The 21,309-nt window shown below is 37.1% G+C and overlaps 1 protein-coding gene across 1 annotated transcript in view; it reads left to right on the top strand.

Annotated features, from left to right (window-relative positions):
- The window catches only part of LOC140244106 (ATP-binding cassette sub-family C member 4-like), a 42,961-nt gene that overhangs the window by 5,504 nt on the left and 16,148 nt on the right, over positions 1-21,309 (top strand). Inside the window, exons 8-21 of the mRNA XM_072323754.1 lie at positions 1,002-1,165; positions 1,618-1,743; positions 2,665-2,914; positions 4,465-4,575; positions 6,104-6,193; positions 6,598-6,789; positions 7,888-8,069; positions 8,921-9,017; positions 9,676-9,936; positions 12,979-13,122; positions 17,768-17,842; positions 18,277-18,496; positions 19,139-19,218; positions 20,164-20,314. Of these exons, the coding sequence (XP_072179855.1) occupies positions 1,002-1,165; positions 1,618-1,743; positions 2,665-2,914; positions 4,465-4,575; positions 6,104-6,193; positions 6,598-6,789; positions 7,888-8,069; positions 8,921-9,017; positions 9,676-9,936; positions 12,979-13,122; positions 17,768-17,842; positions 18,277-18,496; positions 19,139-19,218; positions 20,164-20,314 (2,143 nt within the window). The remainder of the gene's footprint in view (positions 1-1,001; positions 1,166-1,617; positions 1,744-2,664; positions 2,915-4,464; positions 4,576-6,103; positions 6,194-6,597; positions 6,790-7,887; positions 8,070-8,920; positions 9,018-9,675; positions 9,937-12,978; positions 13,123-17,767; positions 17,843-18,276; positions 18,497-19,138; positions 19,219-20,163; positions 20,315-21,309) is intronic.

Genomic DNA, 21,309 nt, shown 5'->3' with positions numbered 1-21,309 from the left:
ATATCTGATTCAGTTCAAATGCTACGTAATTTTTCAACACAACAGCAAATGGAAAGGCGAAAAGATAAAAGTTTACTGTCAATAAAATCTATGGGCAATATGATTCAAACATTAGATCTTTTCTTAACCGTACAAATTGATCAATTCTCATAAAAGTGCGGCTAACCAACGAAAAGGAATGTTTGTAAAATTTTAATGCTGGTAAAACGTGCGGTCCTTCAGGACATCATAATAGTAAAATGTACATAATTATCTGTTGAACTGCCTAAAATGCTGAAAGAAACCAACGCCCGAAAATAAATGTGGATTGAATGAAAGCAGCAATATTAGCCGAACACATCATCAGTGAGTGAAACAATATGAAGCAAATGTCAAGAAAATTCAACATATTTTCATTTTTCTAGCATAACGAAAGAGCAGTTCACGTACCTCCTTCAGAAAAGCAGCCGGGGAAATCGTGTTACCCTATGTCAGGATCAACAAGTCAGTGGAATGTGTACTTTTCATGAAAAATGAACTTTCGTGGAATTCTCCTTATATTTCCTTTATATTGTTGTCCAAAATGCCATCACGAAGGTTTGACTGAAGTGTTCTGTTAAAGGGATGGTACAGTATTGGTGGAGATGAGAATTGGGCTTTTAACTTTTTGCAAGATACCAAGGAAACACTTATGAAATAGTACAGAGCATACCATTTTAAGAGGAATTCAAAGTTTATTTGATGAAAATCGGGTTTGGAATGACTGAAACATCCAAAAACAAAGTAAAACAAAGCGATCGTAATAAAAGGTGGGTCCCACACTTATTACAATCGCTCTGTTTTGGATATCTCAGCTATTTCAAAACCAATTTTCATCAAATAAACGTTGAATTCCTCATGGAATTACATGCTCTTTCATAGCTCCTAAGAGGTTTCTCATTATCTCACCAAAAAATGTTAGAAACCTGAAAGTAGGTCTCAACCAAAACAATACGATCCCTTTGATATGTCTGATTTTACAGCTCTTTGTGTTCCTCCATAACGTATGGCTGGGCCCCGTTCTTGCGGCCGTGGTGCTCGTGCTGCTCTGGTTAGAGATCGGTGTCGCTAGCCTACCTGGCTATGGAGTCATGTTTTTCCTCATCATTGTTAACCCTGTGCTGGGCAAACTCTTCACCACTCTCCGGTATATTTTCTTCTTTTTCTTTTTCTTCTTCTTTTATAAATAAATAAATGAATATATAAATAAATGAATGAATAAATAAATAAATAAATAAATAAATAAATAAATAAATAAATAAATATATATATATATATATATATATATATATATATATATATATATATTCATGATATCAATAGTAATGAAAAATTGTTTGTTCCGTTGTATATACTTTGTGAAAAGTGCATACATAAAATCAAATCAAATAAAATAATGTTCACGGCATAATCAGACTGTTTCTGCAATCGTTATATGGTTTCTTTCAGTGACGGAATTACACTTTTTTTCTGTGAAATGTTGAGAATTGAATTAATTAAGACCGTACTATTCTCTATTAACCCCGCCCCTCAAACCACCACTCTCCTCCCTCCTACCCCCTCCAACCCCCTCTCTCCTCCCTCCATCCCCTAATCAAGGCGAAAGACAGCGTTCTTCACTGACCGAAGGGTGGCAGCTATGACTGAGGTCATCACTTCCATGAGGGTCATCAAGATGTACGCATGGGAGAAGCCGTTCGGCGAACTCATCAAGAAGATCAGAATGTGAGCCAATTTTACATCACCAATCTGGTGTAAGCTTTATTAAGATGATAATCCTGGGAGGGTTTGGCTGTACAGTGAATCCTTGATCACAGCATTCTGAGGAAAAACAAGATGTATGCCTTGGAAGGCCGTTCGGCGTACTCATCGAGAAAATCAGAATGTGAGCCTATTTGTCTATAACATCTCCAATCTGTTGTAAGCACCTATGTACAGTGCTTTATTCATTGCATTATGAGATGATAATCGTAGGAGGGTTTAGCTGTATATTGAATCCTGGATCAATTCAAAGGGAAAACGTGACCGATGCCTGGGTTTTCATCAAAGAAAATAAAAGTGGCTCCATTCAGAACATTATGTTTAGACAAGTTACATAAAAACAACATTTTCCTATTGACCCTATGCAGAATAGCATTTCGAGCATGTTGCTTATAAATATTTTGCAGAATTTCCCTTTTCTTCTTTATTCGGGAAAGGTTCTACAAAAGGACCTATAACATATATTATGCATAGTAACTTTCCATCAATTTTCCAGGTAATATACAATGTACACTCCAGAAAAATGATTATCTTTTTGTTTTTTTCCCGACAAATCTATAACACGGTATGAAATGAATACCTTTGTGTGACTGAAGTAAATACAAAATGACTCAAACAGCGAGTAATCGTTTTCCCCTACATCTTAATTTACGCAAAATAGTTGTAGTTTAGAAACAGTCGTGATCAAAACGACACAAGCTTTCACACCGTTTGCCTGTTTGGCATGCACTCAAGTTTATAATAAAAAGTTTGAATTCAGAATAAATGTGTGCATGCACGCACACAAATTGCTTAGATTATGTCTTCTCCAATCTTCACAAGAAGCTGTTCAAGACTGGAAAACTATTTGACTTGATTATCTCGTCTCCCCCCCCCCCCTAACAGACAGGAAGTTCAGAAGATCATCAACGCTTCCTACCCAATGGCCCTCAATGTCACTCTCGGTGTCTTTGGCAACCGTCTCATGGATATCGGGATGATCGTCATGTACTGTCTGACAACCGATGAGATACACGCTGCCAGCATCATCGTCATCATCAGCTACTGCAACGCCCTCAAGTTCACCTTCATGAGAATGTTCCCCCGCGCCATTCAGTTTGGGTCAGAGAGCCTCGTCTCACTCAGTCGCATCCAGGTGAATATGGCCCTTCTTTGGAAGAATTGGTTGCCATGGCAACAAGCTTCTTTGAAAATGTAGATTATCAGAACTAAATAATGGTTATCTTGTTTTTTTCTTTTGTGACATTTGGAGGCAATGCTCTCTTTTGAGGTATATTCCAGAAGTTGTTTAGTACATTACAGAGATTTTTTTTATAATTATTATTATTATTATTTTTTTTTTTTTGGGGGGGGGGGCGGGGTTGCCAAACATAGCTTCAGAGGTTGTTACTCACTTTTGCACTCTAGAAAATACTGTTAGGCAGATAGAATGCTATAAAGTAGCTTATTGACAGGTTGGTTTCATCGTTTGGTTAGAGATAGCGTCGTTGTGCTCTACGATATATATTAGGTTGTTTCACGTTTTTTTTTAATCTTCTATCCTCATTTTGACAAGCTAATTATTTCCTACATTTTAATCATTCATTGGTCTTTCCATCCCTTATTACATCAACACTGTAACCTTTTCAGAGTTCTGATAAGTACAGATGAATTCAATGCTGAAGACAAATTGCAAAAGTTTTACTGTTTAACAAGACTAGGTAGGATATGGTAAGTTTCTGTTCAAACAATGAATAGCCATTTGTGCAGTATCAAGGGAAAGACCAGATATGATAAAATTCATTTCGTTTGTCTTTCTTTCTGTTTATTGCTTGCTTTTTTTTAAGGGAATTTTGTTTCTATTTATGTGATCATTAATTGCTCAAATCGAAGAGCTCAAACACACATTACACATAATACCATGGTAGCCATTTTCCAGATGATCGTGTGGGGAAAAAAATGTCTGTGTATCAAAAATGTGGGAGAGTAAAGCTTGCTTGCATAGAGAAAGTCATAATCTCCATTTTGGTGTACAATCTTTCTGTCTGTGTGTTTCTATGTTTGTAATCCAAGTTACGCAAAGCCACTTGTCGACGGTCCAGGCTCTGTTGGAGTCCGTATACGATAGAGTCGATATCCAGGGGAAACTTCCGGTTATAGCGAAGCGAGCCAGAATTTTCCCTTTGATATCGAATTTAAAGGGGTGGTATAGTTTCATTTGAGACCTGGCTTCAGGTTTCTTAGATGCTTTAAAGCTTTTTTTTTTAGATGAGATAATGAGAAACCTCTTATGAAAAGTGATTAAGAGTACATAATTCTAAGAGGAATTCAAACTTTATTTAATGAAATTGGTTTTGAAATGGCCGAGATATCCAAAACAAAGGGATCTGAATAAAAAGGTGGGACCCACTTTTTATTAGGATCACTTCGTTTTGATTTGTTTTCGGGTATCTCGGCCATTTCAAAATTGATTTTCATCGAATAAACCTTGAATTCCTTTTAGAATGATATAGCCAGTAACATATCATAAGCAGTTTCAAAATATATCACAAAAAGTTAAAAGTTCAATCCACATCTCTACCAATACTATATCGTCCCTTTAACGGCTCCTACACATTATATATGGCCGTTGACAAGAGGCTAAGTTGCGCATGATGGTGACCACGCATTACGTCATGTCATTTCTTGTTTCTACCACCTTAACAGAGATACCTGCTCCTGGAAGACAAGAAACCTGAAGCGGCTGTACTTGGAGACGATTTGATTTGTTTTGAAGATGCTGTTGTCGCCGACAACCTCACCTGCTCTTGGAAAGAGGTAAACATTTTCTCTGTGTTACGCTTTGTTTGCATGTGTGTGTACGTGTGTGTGCGTGTGTGTGTGTGTGTGTGCTTGTGTTTCTAGTGATTCCTATACAAATACACTACGTACGTCATGCGCATGTCATATAATTTTGAGGGTTTTTTTTTTCTCTTTCTTTTCAGTCATTCCATTACATGTAGGCTGCAATGATTACAGTTACTATAGTTTCCTGAAGTTGATTCATTTTCATTTTTATGTATAATATCGGTGTTTATACAGTATGGTTTTCTGGACCCCTCAGCAAAACAGCAGTGTCTTGTAGGCACAGCTGAGCAGGGCAATCCAGCCGTATCTCAATTAACATGTGTGATTATTTTAAATGCAATGCAACACAATACAATACAATACGATACAATACATTACATTACAATACAATACAATACAATACAATACAATACAATACGATACAATACAATACAGTACAATACAATACAATACAATACAATACAATACGATACAATACATTACATTACAATACAATACAATACAATACGATACAATACAATACAGTACAATACAATACAATACAATACAATACAATACAATACAATACGATACAATACAATACAATACGATACAATACAATACAATAAAATACGATACAATACAATACAATACGATACGATACGATACAATACAATACAATACATTACAATAAAATACGATACAATACAATACAATACAATACAATACAATACGATACGATACAATACAATACAATACAATACAATACAAAAATTCTCTGGATCTGTTCGTGAATAATAAAGACATGACCTCTCATTCATTCATTCATTCATTCATTCATTTATCTATCTGTGGATCATTCATTCCTTCGTTTAGTCATTCATCCAATATTTTACTTTCATTTCCAAACAATATACATGTAAATTACAAACCTCAAAATAATATAGTATTTTCCATGTAACATACTCAGTGGTATCATTTAGAAACGAAGCTTGTTCAATAATGTCTGGAAATGAAAATTGAATGGCTGCTGAAAAACGAAATTCTATAACGCAGTCCCTTCACTCACAGCACATTTCATAATATACATTTATACAAAACTTACATAATACATAGTTAAACTTAATTAACCAGTGCAAAAAAATTCATTTGTCATTATGTCACTGGTAACATCACACACACACACACACAAACACACACACACACACACAAACATTCCAGACCCACCAAACCGTGATCACGGCAGTATAGCCATGAGAAAATTACTTCGGTAGTTTTGTGACTATACCAAATAATCTGTCTCCACTTTGTTCCCCTTTGTTTTGTGAGAATGTTAAGAGATGCGACAATAAAAACGTTCTGTGATATGTGCTTCTATATCATAATTTCAGATGTGATTTGTTTTGTGGTTTCAATATTAATTTCATTCATTTTTTAAATTTTATTTATTAATTATTTTTTCATTTATTATTATTATAATTTTTTTTTTTTTTTTTTTTTTTTTTTTTTTTTTTTACAGGAGGAAGACTCATTACAACTCCAAAATGTCTCGTTTCGGGTCAAGAAAAAGCAGCTCCTCGCTGTAGTTGGACCTGTGGCTTCAGGAAAGGTAACAAATTGGAACGGTCATATAAGATGGTGAAGACACTCTTATGCTTTTTGACTTGTTTCTTCTTTCCAGTTTTCGGTTTAATCTATTCTCATATTTTCAAGAAATAAACATTACTTATTGGTAGCACAAAATAAACATTATGCACAAAAAACATCTCATAAAAAATCTATAAGTTAGGTTGTTCCTTTTTTCCGACATGTTTGTTAACATACAGATCAGCAGTTACGATCTTAACAAATTTAATCACCCCTCTGAATAATTTCTTTCTTTCATTTAAATTGTATTTAGATCTAAGATTTTTTTGAATTGAATTATCTAACATTGAGATTTTTATCTAGTCTTTTTTTCCTCAATATTTGACACGCCACTCTTACAATGGTTAATGTCAATGCATCTTACAGTCCTCACTGCTCATGGCGATTCTGAAGGAGCTGCCCGCCCTCCGCGGCTCTGTGTGGACGAGAGGCCGCGTGGCCTTCGCCTCCCAGCAGCCCTGGGTGTTCGGTGGAACGGTCAGGGACAACATTACGTTCGGGCGAGAGTTTCAAGAGTGGAAGTATGGAGAAATCATCAGAGTCTGTTCTCTTAATAAGGTTGGTTGGATGTGGGTTTTTCCCCCCTTCAGAGTTGATTTAATTTGCTGACATGTATAAACAAAGTATAGGGATATGCTGTCAATACCAACAGTTTATGTGAAGAACATTGGCAACCATTCATTTTACTCGACATACATATTTGATAACTTGTAGATTTTATCTATAATATATCTATAAGAAATATGAATGAATGAATGAATGAATATGAATATGAATCTCTTTTCAGAAGGGCAGTTTAAGTGTAACGGAATTACTGTAAGAATTCTTTACCATAAAAAGCTGCGACAAGGAAGTTGCGTGATCATGAGCAATATCTGATGGTTTAGTGGTTAGAGGTGAAAGTTCACATCGGCCTCAGTTCTTAAATTTTTCTGTCTACACGCTGAACTTAAGAAGAGCGTGTATTCGCTGACATTTGTTTAAAACTCAATACTTTATATATATATATATATATATATATATATACATGTATGTATATGCATGTATATATAGTTTCCTCATCGCAAGTAATGCATGATCTTTTAAGACGGTGTATTTAGTTATTTCAACAATATTTCACATTTCTTGATCTAACAATTCAATTCATTTGCTGCAGCTGCAATCCCATAAACACATTTAGTGTAGTTGGGGTAATGTGGGGTTGCAACAGATCTCACTTTATGAAATTCCATAATTTTGCTAGTTTAAGGCTAGTTTTCGTGAAAGTTGTCTTACTTTATCAAACTCAATTTTAACATGGTGTGCATTGCACTTTCTTTATCGTCATGTACCTTTATTCCCATTTGTCTTTCTTCTATTCCTTCGTCTTTATATTCTGTTGCTTTTCCTCCTTCTTTTCTTCTTCTGCGTTTTAATCTCTGCTGTTAAAGCACGAGAGTTGCTATCATTAAAAAGAAAAAACTTTTAATTAAAAAAAAATAAGAAAGAAAATGGGACCCTTGTATCATGGTCGGAAGGTTGTACAACCTCACGTCGTGTAGTGTGCGGTGGGCTTTAGATACCAATGATGCACTCTCTTGATAAATTGACCGTAAGTCGTGTGGTACAAAGATCGGCCAATAAATATCTTTGTGCATTATTTGGTCTGTTCCGGAGGATTTGCAACAACTTCCCGACGGTGACATGACGATGGTTGGGGAGCGCGGCGTGACCCTGAGTGGCGGACAGAAGGCCAGGATCAATCTGGCGAGAGCCCTCTACGACGACGCAGACATCTATCTCCTAGACGACCCCCTCAGTGCGGTGGACAGTGAAGTCAGCAGGCAGATCTTTGAGAAGTAAAGACAATTCAACGCTTTAGACACGTCACAATACATTGTTGCTCAGTATGGCTTTTAAATTTGCCGCTTTGAATCGTCTTCGTCATACTTTCACCAGCATTGTTTGCATCATATCAACTAGATAGTGTTCACAAGCCACAGTTGACCTTGTCTACCAGCGCAAGCGGGCAAGCTAGCTTTCTCCCTGAGATATGAAGTTTGTTTTCTTTGGACTGACGACTTCAACATTACAGTTTGTAGACAGAATGTGCAATGATAACTGTCAATTCGTTTTCCATGTTCAAAATGTGAGTTATGGTATCTGAACGCCTAAAACTGAACCCTCCTGATATCTGTTGCCATGATTAACGTTTATTTGCATCTTTAGTATCATAATAAATATCTTAATCTCGATTTATTAGAAAGCGATTTAATGGAGACAAAATTGTTTCAGTGGAGAACAATGATATGACCAAAAAAGATTGTGAATCAATATGGTTTCTCCGAATTGCTTGCATCTCCCCTCCCCCCTCCCCCCCCCCCTTCGAAAGAAACCAAACAAGAAAACACATGCTTCTATAACAGGTCCAATTAAAACAAATATTTCATGCTTCTTTTTTTTTTCTTCTACAGTATCAAGCTGCAGTATATGAAAATGGCTTTGGAGCGACTGTACATTTACTCTCTCATGATTGATTCGACAGTGAAAGTTTTAGGAACCAAAAACGGAGGAACCTCGTGAAGCAAGAGAAAAAAAAAACCTAGATAGGCTTTTATAGTGGGACAGTCTGTACAGCCACAATGTTTATCTCGTGTAGTCTCTCATCAAAAGTGTATTCTTGTTCAAATCTGAATTTCTATCCTTCCAGCTGCATCAAGGAATACTTGGCCAAGAAGGTGTGCATCCTCGTGACACATCAGCTTCAGTTCTTGAGTGGTGCAGACCAGATATTGGTTCTTAAAGAGGTAGGCCAAACTGAAAAGAAAAGACATGAAAGAGAAAAAGCCTAATTTTAGGACACAAATAACACTTAGAAAAAAAAATCACTTTTTTCACTAAGTATACTTCTAAAATCTTCTAAAGTAATTTGGCGTGCATATCATAATGTGCGCACACATGCAAAGACATTGACCTACAAATCGCTTGAATTTTACGTAATTTTCCTCAGTATTTAGTGTTCTTAATATCGAAAGGATCTCGGGTGACTCAATATTTAATCCTTAATGCAGACATCAAGTCGAATAATTAGGGAATTCTGGGGGGTTTTTTAAGTGTAGAAGGCTGTCAGTACAGTGTATTTGACTGCAATTGTCCGATTGTATAAAATCGTGCAAGTGTATGGTTGGTGAGGATAACACTTTTCTTATGCGCTGGGAAAATTGCAATATTACTGAACTTTATTTTATGATTCTGTGAATAAGCATAATTTTGTCTCGAATTTGACATCTTCAAAACTACTTGCATGTTATGACCTTTGAGATAATTCAGTTGAGTGCTTCATTTGCTGAAAAAAAAATATCCACACATAATATAGTGAATTCTGTTCAAAACAGTAAGCAAGATTGATAAAATTTCACGGTGTACTCAAGTTGTACACTGACATTTTCCTGGGCTTTCTATAAGGGACAAATGGAAGCAGTAGGGACGCTGGATGAACTCCACGAGATGGGCATCCCGTTCTCACAGCTGATGATGAAGGCTGACCCGGAGGAGGATGAGGAGGAGGACGATGACGAGGATGAAGCAGAGGAAGACGCGGCTAACGACGATGACGTCCCTCTTGGTTTGGTCGCTTCCGGCTCCTTCAAGAAGAGTGGCTCCTTCAAGAGAAGCGGTTCCTTCAGAAAGAGCGGGTCTTTCAAACAGAGTGGCACCAAGAGCAAGGTAAAGTTTAAGAGAATTTGCCAGCCTATCGATATCAATATGAAACATTACCAAAATCTGCAATGTATGATAAACTAGAAAAGCACTCTGAGAGCGCAGACCTCCGCCAAGTATGCAGCTCATTTCCACCACTGATCTTGTTCATCTATAGAGATACATTTTGTATCAGTGATTTCCACCCATACGTACTTAAATAGCAAGAATATAGAAGCCTTTGTTACGTCATAAACCCTCAGCTGCACGGCGCGCCTTGCCCTAGCAGAAACTAGAGCACGCACTTTAGTGCGCGCATGCAAACCTCAAATACGCGCAGCCTGAACTCCCAAGTTCATTGACCCTACCTGCCAAAATTTCAAAAATCCTTCATTAATTCCCCCAAAATTTTTGGATTACTTCCAAAAGTTAATCGTTTGTTACTTGTGTCATTCTCAAACTTTCCTGCAAGTTTCATTCCAATCCGTTAACTACTTTTTGACTTATTATGCACACAGACAAACTAACTAACTAACTAGAAAAGCACTCTGAGAGCGCAGACCTCCGCCAAGCAGCTATATAGAAGCCTTTGTTACGTCATAAACCCTCAGCTGCGCGGCGCGCCTCGCCCTGGCAGAAAGTGGAGCACGCACTGATAGTGCGCGCATGCAAACCTCAAATACGCGCAGCCTGAACTCCCAAGTTCATTGACCCTATCTGCCAAAATATCAAAAATCCTTCATAAATTCCCCCAAAATTCTCGGATCACTACCAAAAGTTAGTCGTTTGTTACTTGTGTCATTCTCAACCTTTCCTGCAAGTTTCATCCCAATCCGTTAACTGCTTTTTGAGTTATTTTGCACACGGACAAACTAACTAACTAACAAACCAACGGTAACGAAAACATAACCTCCTCCCTTGGCGGAGGTAACTAACGAACAAACAAACAAACAAACGGTAACGAAAACATAACCTCCTCCCTTGGCGGAGGTAATAATGTAGCTTCAATAGCAGCTTGCTGCAAGCAATGGGTCCAGCAATCACAGTTTTGCCGTGATGCGGTCAACTATGTATATTGCATAATAACAGTGCTTATAATGAACACTTTTGTGAAAATGGAGACCCGCATGTTTTCTCTCGTTGGGTTGTCTCAATGGTCTTCTATCTCTCTTGGATAAAAATGTAGTTCGTAAATTGGTGTCGTACCTAACGGTACTAAACAAAACTGAAGCTTTGCATGAAATTCGTTGTTCGTTACTGAATGTTATTTCACGACATTGTGTTTATTTCCGATAGTGAAGGCTATAATTATTCTTTATGGGAATTTCATTGAATCTTTAAAAACTCTTCACAAGATGGCCATTCTCCATTAAAGCTAAAAAGAACAAGTTCAATATTAGTTTCTGACTTAGTTTCTGTATGTGGAAGTCCTTTGTTCATTGCCATAAACCATTCAATTGTCAAAGGTGTGTTCAGTGCATTTTGAAGCATCTTTGCTTGTGAAGTGTATAATACAATAATTCATTAAGACTAAAAATTTAGAAAGACTGACAGATTTGTAAGAATTGAAGACCTGAATGTAAGAACGACCCAAGTCCAATTTTTGGCCAAATTCAGTTTGACATGGGAAATTGTAGCTTATGCATGGACTCAACTTGTGTATAAATGATAAATCCTAATTCCCCCCGGAAGTGCCTGAAATAAATGAGTTAAATCTTATATGAATGTAAGAATGAAGGACTTGGGTCATTCTTACATTCATATTATAGCGCCCTTCTCTCATCTCTATAGCAGAATATCATGTATATGAATCAAAGAACGACCCAAGTCCATCACACAAAATGGCCTCTCCACAATTAATGTAAATGTTAATTGTCATAATAATATATGTTCTAATTTGTATATACAATGTTGCCTTCCCATCACAGTTAAATAGAATAAATTATTATTGGACAAATAAAAAAGACATGAAGTTTTTTTAAGTTTACTCGAAATGGTCTTCCATGGACTTGGGTCGTTCTTATATTCATACACTCAATTGTATAAATTGGTAACAGGTGAAACGACAGCTTATTTAAAGAACATTATTTTTTAGTCTCACAATGTCTCACAACGACGTGGTAATATTACTATACCGTCTTGTCTAATTATTCCGAAAGTGAAATGTCATTTGCAATTGTGTAGCACTAATAGAGGCTCAAAGGGTAGTATTAATTTTATCATCTTTTCTTAATTGAATTGGTAAGTCTGTAACTGCTTAATAGGTATTGAAGAAAGATTAAATTGAAATGGTAATTCCATTTAATCTGCACAATATCAGACAGAAAAACTTACGGATTTCATTGAGACACAAACATCAAGATTACTATTATATTCTCACTCCTGGAATGAACTTCAAGTCTAGCAATTTAGAGGTTTTTAAAAATTCTGCAGCTGAAATAAACTATGTAATACGACCAAAATAGGGCTAAAATGGTACATATGTCTTAATTTTTCCTTACAGTATAATGGTAGCAACGTACAAAAAAAAAAATCAGAAAAAAAAAACAATCTTCAAACCACAGAGATTTAATTTTCTTGGATTTAATGCGATAAAAGGTGTTGGGGGTATTTTCAAAATCAGTATATGTGACAATATTGTATTCAATTCAATTCAATAGTTTATTTATTTCCATCATCACAAAGAAAGAAAAGAAAAAGTTGACGTAATCCAAAGTGATACAATTTTTTTTTTCATTTCTCTTGTAGGTAGATATAGGTAGATATAATTACGCGGGGCGCTGTGGCAAAGTGGATATGACTCCCGACTCCCGATCGGAATACCCGAGCTCGAATCCCGCCCAGTGCTTACGTCCTTGGACAATATGTTTTTACCCACCATGTCCCTCTCGACCCAAGTGTATAAATGGGTACCTGGCAATTCTAGGGTAATAATAATGGCAGGGCCCTCTGGTAGAGCAGTGGCAACACTGAAGAGGTTACCCTGGGTGAATAAGACCGTTGAATGAACCGTTGGGTAAATAATATCATTATCATTGCTGTGGTCGATACATGATTTTTCCTCGCCAGAAAGCGACGAAAACGGGCCAGCTCTTCAAGGAGGAACGGACAGAGAAAGGAGGCATCAGTGTTGGGACTTACGTCCGATACTTCTGGGCTGGTGGGAACGTTCTCACACTCTTCTTGATGGTCTTCTTTGTTTTGGGGGCGCAGGTCAGTATTTTGATTTAAAAAAAAGGATAAATTCCCCCTCTCCCATGAATTGCGTTGACTTTCAATTGATACTAGTGTATCACAATGATTTGACTCTTCACAACGAAAAACATGTAAAAAGTTGCCCTGGTTAAAATTCCAGCAGGCCTGAATATATGAATATTGGGTCAACTCGGCTAAATTGGGGATTTCAGTGTTTTTTGATCAACAAAATTCTTATCTTTTTTATTTTGAAATTAAATAAACGAAGTATTTGTAACAAATTTCTTAAATTGATTTGTATTCATCTTAGAGTTGTTTTTGCATATGTTCATTGCACCCATGCGATGTGTGAAAGAGTGCACCAAAATCTTACAGAATCTAAAGTCTTAAACAGTCAGCAGTAGTTTTTACGGGTGCACGTCACGAGACCGACACCCACGAGTCATACAGCCCACGAGTCATACAGCCAACAAGTCATACAGCCCATGAGTTATACAGCTCACGAGTCATACAGCCCATGAGTTCGACACTAAGCTAACAAGGCCCACGAGACCGACACATTAAGCGCCGTGTTGTATCTGTCGAACTCATGGGCTGTTTTTAGTAAGTGTCGGTCTCATGGGCTTTATTTGCCTAGTGTCGAACTCGTGGGCTGTAGGACTCGTGAGCTGTATGACTCATGGACCTGTTTTCAATGTCGAACTCGTGGGTTGTATGACTCGTGGGTGTCGGTCTAGTGGGATGACCCCATTACACCTTGACACAATCATGAGTAGAACATCGTTAATGAGGATCCAAAAGCGATGGTAAATCCGATTCATGTAATCCTTCAGAGAGCTTGGAGTTCAAGTCCCTTATTGTTCTACACACGGTGAAGAGCGTTTCGGTGTATCAGAATGGACCCATAACTACGAAACCCCTTAAAAGAAACCTTGCACGAGTTTGATATCCCGACATCTGGTTTCATGGGTTAGGAACGTCTATCTTTTTAAAAAAAGTTTGTTGTCATTTCAAAACTGAGAATCTTCTCTTTTTCAAAACTTGACCTCAAAGGGATGGTATAGTTTTTGTTGATACGTGACCTCAGTTTTTTTTTATTTTGTGTCTGTGTGAGAGATGAGATAGTGTAAAACTACTTATGAAGTATGAAATAGCTTACAATTCTGAAAGGAAACGAAAGTTTGATGAAAGTAGGTTTTGAAATGGTTGAGATATCCAAAAAACAAATTGGTCCTTTCAAATTCATGAAATTCTTCCGTCGAGATGTTTTCATTGCAACTGATTGACAAATTGCCCTACATCGACGTAAATAAGCACTGAATTGATCAGTGTTTTAATAGTAGCCATGATAAAAACATCATGGGCGTACATACTCGAGCAGGATTCGAACCTACGACCTCCTGATGACCGGACAGGCGTCATCTCCACTAGACCACCGAGCTTTCGCCCGACAGCAAGTGTTGGTTCTAATCCTGGCTACTGCTAAAACACTGATCAATTCAGTGCTTATTTACGTCGATGTAGGGCAATTCGTCAATCAATTGCAATGAAAACATCTCGACGGAAGAATTTCATGAATTTGAATAACAAAGCAGTACCCGCTGCATGCTATAAGGATTAGAACCAACACTTGCTGTCGGGCGAAAGCTCGGTGGTCTAGTGGAGATGACGCCTGTCCGGTTATCAGGAGGTCGCAGGTTCGAATCCTGCTGGAGTATGTACGCCCATGATTTTTCATCATGGCTACTACTAAAACGCTGATCAATTCAGTGCTTATTTACGTCGATGTAGGGCAATTTGTCAATCAGTTGCAAACTTGGTCCTTGTAAAAGGTGGTAGTCAAATAAACTTTGAATTCCTCCTAGAATTGTATGCTCTTTCATATTTCATAAGCGGTTTCTCATTATCTCACGAGAAATAAAAACCAGAAGCCCAATTTCAATCAAAACTATGCCAAAATGGACAATCTTATCTGGCGATTTTCTTTTGTGACCTTTGTTACGCAGGGTCATATGATGATGACGTTTATCATCCTCATCTTGTCTTGTTGGCTTATGTATGCTGATCTATGTTGTGCTCTTTTTTTATACCCCCGCCACACGTAGTGTGAAAGGGGTATAGGAATCACCGTGATGTTGGTCGGTCGGTCGGTCGGTCGGTCGGTCGGTCGGGCGGTCGGTCGGTCTGTTGCAAAATCTTGCGTCGCGAACTCCTTCTACAGTTTTGAAGCAATTTAAATGAAACTTAGGGTAAATGATGATATTCAGGTATAAATGTGCAAGACATGTTTTTGTGTTTGTCGGACAATGCGTTTCCATGGTAACCATAATTCTACCAAAACCTTGTGGATTGAATAACTTCCATGGTATTTAAGCAATCAATTTCAAAATTGGTATCCATGAGGATCTATAAGTGTAGTTATGCAAGACACTCTTTGTGTTTGTACTTGAAAAAGCGTTGCCATGGTAACCGCATGTTTTCTTCGAAATCAACTTCCACAGTTTTGAAGCAATTGAAATCAAATTTGGTAGGCATTATGGCCCTGAGGTACAGATATGGAACACATAATTTTTGTGTTTATCACACAATCCATTGCCATGGTAACCACAATTTTACCAAATCCTTGCAGATCGAATAACTTTTCCACCATTCAAGCAATTAAAGTCAAATTTCGTATGTATCATGATCTAGAAGTGTGGTTTTGCAAGACACCAATGTGTTAGTTTAAAGAAAATGTGTTGCCATGGTAACCACTCAACTTGTATCAAAATAAACCATTCAATCTATGAAGGTCAAATTTGGTGTGTATGATGGTCTTTAAGTGTAGTTATGCAAAATGTCCCTTGTGTTTATATCAGACAATGCATTGCCATGGTAACCACACTTTTTACCCAAACCTTGTGGAACTCAGTGTCAACTCTGTAATTGTACAGTAAACAAAAATTATTCTGCTTCCAATTCGACAAGTGCACAAACTTGGTGTTAACGTAATTGCCCTCATGACATCACATACTATAAAGCAACACTAGGGGCGGGGGTATGTGATAATTCTGGTTTTACTTTGTTTTGTCTCGCTAACCTTTTTTGAAGTGCGAAAAGAAAATCACTCGACGTATTTTCATACTCAACCTTTCCCCTGTATCTTCTCCTAATATATTCTCATGTAGAACCTGCAGTTTCTGCTCTAAGTGCCTTACAGTTCTTTTTAACAAGAAATACACTGTACTTTCATATCTACAGTTGATCTCACCGTCGGCTCTCTTTGTGAAGAGGTCATGACCTCAGCATTTGAATCGTTGATGCATTAAAGGGATCGTACAGTTCTGGTTGAGACCTAATTTCAGGTTTCTAACATTTTTAGGTGAGATAATGAGAAACTCATATGAAATATGAAAGAGCATGCCATTTTATGAGGAATTCAACGTTTATTTGATAAAAATTGGTTTTGAAATGGCTGAGATATCCAAAAAAGAATGATTCTAATAAAGTGTGGGACCCACACTTTGTAACGATCGCTTTGTTTTACTTTGTTTTTGGATGTTTCAGTTATTCCAAACCCGATTTTCATCAAATAAACTTTGAATTCCTCTTAAAATGGTATGCTCTGTGCTATAGCATAAGTGTTTTCTTGGTATCTTGCAAAAATTCGAAAGCCTATTTTTCATCTCAACCAAAACTGTACTATCCCTTTAAAGTTTTGCCGAGAGAGGGCAGTGTAATAGCCCCCTTTGGATGTGTCTATAATAAACACTAAGTCCAGGTAACAGTTTTGCTGAAAGGCAAACCCGTCATAAGCGTGATTCTTTTGACTCCCTACAGCTAACAGACAAGATGTGGTCATGTAAGCATCAACCAAGTATGTTCGCTGGCAAATGTAAATACGAGAGCTATTTAAATCATACAGATATTTAAAAAAAAACAAAACAATTGATAGTTCTTGCTATTGATGTTGCGTTCATCATCAACTAATGTAGTATTAACATATTTCCAAAGCAACATAGATACTTTTGATTATATCCTATAAAGTGCAGCTACTACAGTAAATCATAAGTATCATACAAGGAGCTAAAGCTCCTGTATGTTGTCAACAATTTGCATTGAAAATCAATCTCAGGACTTGCCTATACATTTCTTTTTTTTTCAATACATCTGACCCCTTTCAGGATTGTTGCTTTCTGTGGAGTGAGTATCCATACCATACGCAAGACTATATTCCATAATGACCTGTTTGAGCTACTAATATCTTTAAATTTCAGATGTTGATGGCCGGATAAAACGATCCATAGCGAAACCTAACAATCCATTTAGAACATCAGGTGGTCGATCAGGCCACCAAAAGATAACCTCTTTGGAAATTTGGTGGCTCGATATCAGTTTTTTTAATTGGCTTGGGCAACCGGGCCATGCTCACGGCTATTGTTGAGCCCTGCTGTAGCCCGGGTATAGATGCAAAGACCACTCTCATTTTGAATTCTTTGAAATGGCTAGTGGAGCACACATTAACACAAGACATTTTGTATAAAATATTTCATCAGCATTTGCAAACTGTTTTCAAACGCAGCAATTACAGAATTATACATTTAAGCGTGGTCCCAGGCATCAAAGTTTGGTGGTGTGTTTGTTTCAAACTGAAGAGTGCCTATCTCTATTGTTGTGACCACAGCTGGTGTACTCCCTCGCAGACTACTGGGTCGGCTTCTGGGGAGACTGGGAGAATTCCAAAGGAAACAAGGAAGTGGTGAGTTTGGTGTGCAATCTTCTTGAGAGGACCCAAGAGTAGAGGGTTGAGACTAACGGAATGTTGCCGTTCAATTTTTTTTTCTTAATTTCACTGAAGCTGCGATTCAGACATGTCTAAAAAAATAAAAGGCATTTAAGTAGGAGGGGCCTATCATTTCAAGACCATACAAAGGAGGAAACATATCGAAGCAAAATGTTTTAACATCAAATTTGTTCATTGAGTCAAGGCATGGGTAGCTTAGTGCACTGCTAACTTTCGAGTGATTTCCCATTTGTCATTAGAGGGACCGCATTAGTGGCCATCATGAAGAGGGATTAAAGATGAAAATCTGAAAGCATTACGACAGCACGTTACATTATTAACCTTCTTCTATTTTCCCATTTAAATTGAGGGCAAAGATTAAAACAAAAGCTTTGAACATTGTTGTACAGGTTAATGAAACATATCCCGATTGGCTGGTCAATCTGAACTTGACAACAAACGACTCGGCCGGTGTCTACGGTGGCCTGGTGGGTGGACTGATGCTGTTTGGAATCATCAGGGCATTTCTTACGCTTCGTATCATGATCACCGCTTCACGAAACCTGCACAATCTCATGTTTGCTAGTGTCACGAGGTCACCCGTCCTCTTCTTCGACACGACCCCAACCGGTAAGTTCCCCGCTCCAAGGGGACTTCTTTTGACGTCATGTCCAACGGTGACCTTTCAACCCTTCACATTTAGAGGATACTATTATCCCTTTTCAATCGGTTTATCTTAGAGTGGATGAACCATACGGAGAAGTGAAAATCTCAAATTGCATTCTGTGTGTTATGACGAATGTTACAACAATTTTGATATCATCTTTCCTACGTATATTATGCAAGGTTATGTATCATGCATACCTGAAAAGTATATATATATATATTTTTACTACTTTAATACGCTAAATATATCGATAGGTTTTAATTTTCGCGAATTTTGCGAATCAGATGCTATTCGCGAAAAAAAACACGCAAAAATATTAACTCTGATTTCATTATAAATGTGACGTGCACACACACATTTCTCTGTCCAGTAGTGTCCTCCACAATCGCGAATTTAACCACTCGCGAAATTGTCATGAAATACAAATAGGCCGTATACAGTACTAGTATTTTATTCTATATGCTATTTTCTACAGTTTGTCCCTTTATTCTTTTTTTTAAAGTCTAGTACATAGGTTGTATTCTGACATTGAGTATATTCATTTTGAGTTAGTTAAATAGTTTCCATCTGTCTTAATCTCATTAACATTTTTGTTTGTCACTCAGGACGAATCCAGAACCGTTTCACCAAAGATATCGGAACGATGGATGATCAACTTCCCTACAATTTCTTTGATTTCCTCCAGGTGAGCCTGAGTGGGTGCTCAAGACGACCAGGATATCAAAACGATTGTCTTATCTCTCTAAGTCCCTGGGATAATTTCCTGCTGAAGTTAACACCCTTTCCGTCAGCAAATTGGCAACTCTGAGTATCCACGGAGGAGTAGGCCTGTTGCTAAAAACAAAAACAATAACATTAATAACAACAAAACATTAGATTGAGCTGGCCAAATCAATTGGATATGCACAAAATTCGGCAAAAATTCAAAAAATTGGCATTCGCCATTCGGACAGAATCCAAACTGTATATAGAAAGCGATAACGAAACTTTTGATAATTTTGCAACCAAAATGAATACAGGTATACATCAAATATATCATATAAGCAGGTTTGAAATGAAAAAGAAATTTCGCTCTACCATATACGAATTACTATCCATGAAGGGGAAATTTGTGTCATGAAGCCGTAGATAAACTGAGACTCATATAACTTGTTATCCGTGACAAGTTGTCATAGTTGTTATAAGCTACTGAAATCCTTGCATCTGATTGGGTAAGAGCAAATTTGTCACAGAAATCCTTGTCAAATACAGGTGTTGTTTGATTAATGTTTTGTTTTGTCGGTTCGGTTTATCCGACTTTGAGATTAAAAGCTAGGCGTTTATAGAAACTCTGTAACTCGGTAAAAATGATGATGATGATGATGACGATAATGATGATTATTATTGTTATCATTATTATTATTATTACTACTACTACTATCATCATTATCATCCATCTTCATCATCATCATCATCATTATCATCATCATCATTATCATCATCATCATCATCATCATTATTATTACTATCATTACTATCATTAGAATGATGTAAATGGAAACAAGCAAATTTTCCCCGAAAGTGAGACCTGTTGAACGAATTGTCTGTTCTTCTTGATAACGAAATCCCTCTCCCCATTTCCATTTCACAGATTGCGCTGCAGATTCTCGGCACGGTGTTTCTGATTATTGCCATTAGCCCAATGACGCTGGTCCCTGCAGTCATTCTCTTCATCATCCTCATCATGCTGACGAAATATTCTGTCATAGCAACCACAGCAGTGAAACGTCTCGATGGAACGAGTATGTGTATCAAGTATAGTATCTCCTATACATCTTCTCATTAAGAGGAATTATACGGATTTATACAAAATAAGTCTGGAAAATACGCACACGCAAAAGACAAGACGTGTCCCCCAAAGAACAGATTTCATTTTCACAACGGACCATCAACGTATACGCATGGCCCTTGAAAGCAAGACCATAGCAGTACCTTTGCATAATTTCACTTACAATTACGGAGAGCATTAAGTATTACAAAAACATTATCATAGCTGAAGTTTAGCTAAAGTGAGTGTTAGGGATAACTTTTTGATAAAGGTTTGAACAGTTCCATGTAGATTCACAATCTTCCTTCAGTGGGGTTTAGAAGTGAATTACCATATACTCTGATTTAGATTTTTTTTTCTGTTGTACAGTATGTCCCCCCCCCCCCAAAAAAAAAAAAAAAAAATGCAACCTGACCCTCCGCAATGATATCTTTAAAAATAATGAATCAATCTAAATACAAATTCAGGGTATGAAAAAATAACTCATTGCCCACATCTTACAGAAAACCCCATTCGATTTGCTTCAGTGGTCAAAGAGAAATGAGGAATTTTGTAGAGGATGCAAGGGATCTCTTCCCTCCAAGTTCTGTCTATTATTCACACACAAGAGCATTGAATTAATTGCTAAAATTGGAAGAATCAGACTCGTGACGCTTTTGTGTGAATAATCGACAGATCTTGGAGGGAAGAGATTTCCGACATCCTCTGCAAAATTCCGTATTTCTCTTTGACCACTGAAGCAAATCGAATGGGGTTTTCTGTAAGATGTGGGCAATGAGTTATAGTTTCATACCCTGAATTAGTATTTAGATTGATGCAATATTTTTAAAGATATTATTGCAGAGGGCCCCGTTGTATTTTGTTTGTTTGTTTGTTTGTTTTTTTTGGGGATATACATATATATATATATATATATATATGTATATATATATATGTATATATATATATATATATATATATATATATATA

This window comes from Diadema setosum, chromosome 2 (genome assembly GCF_964275005.1).
Source record: "Diadema setosum chromosome 2, eeDiaSeto1, whole genome shotgun sequence".
NCBI lineage: Eukaryota > Metazoa > Echinodermata > Echinoidea > Diadematoida > Diadematidae > Diadema > Diadema setosum.
This window is presented reverse-complemented; position numbering and strand designations above follow the sequence as displayed.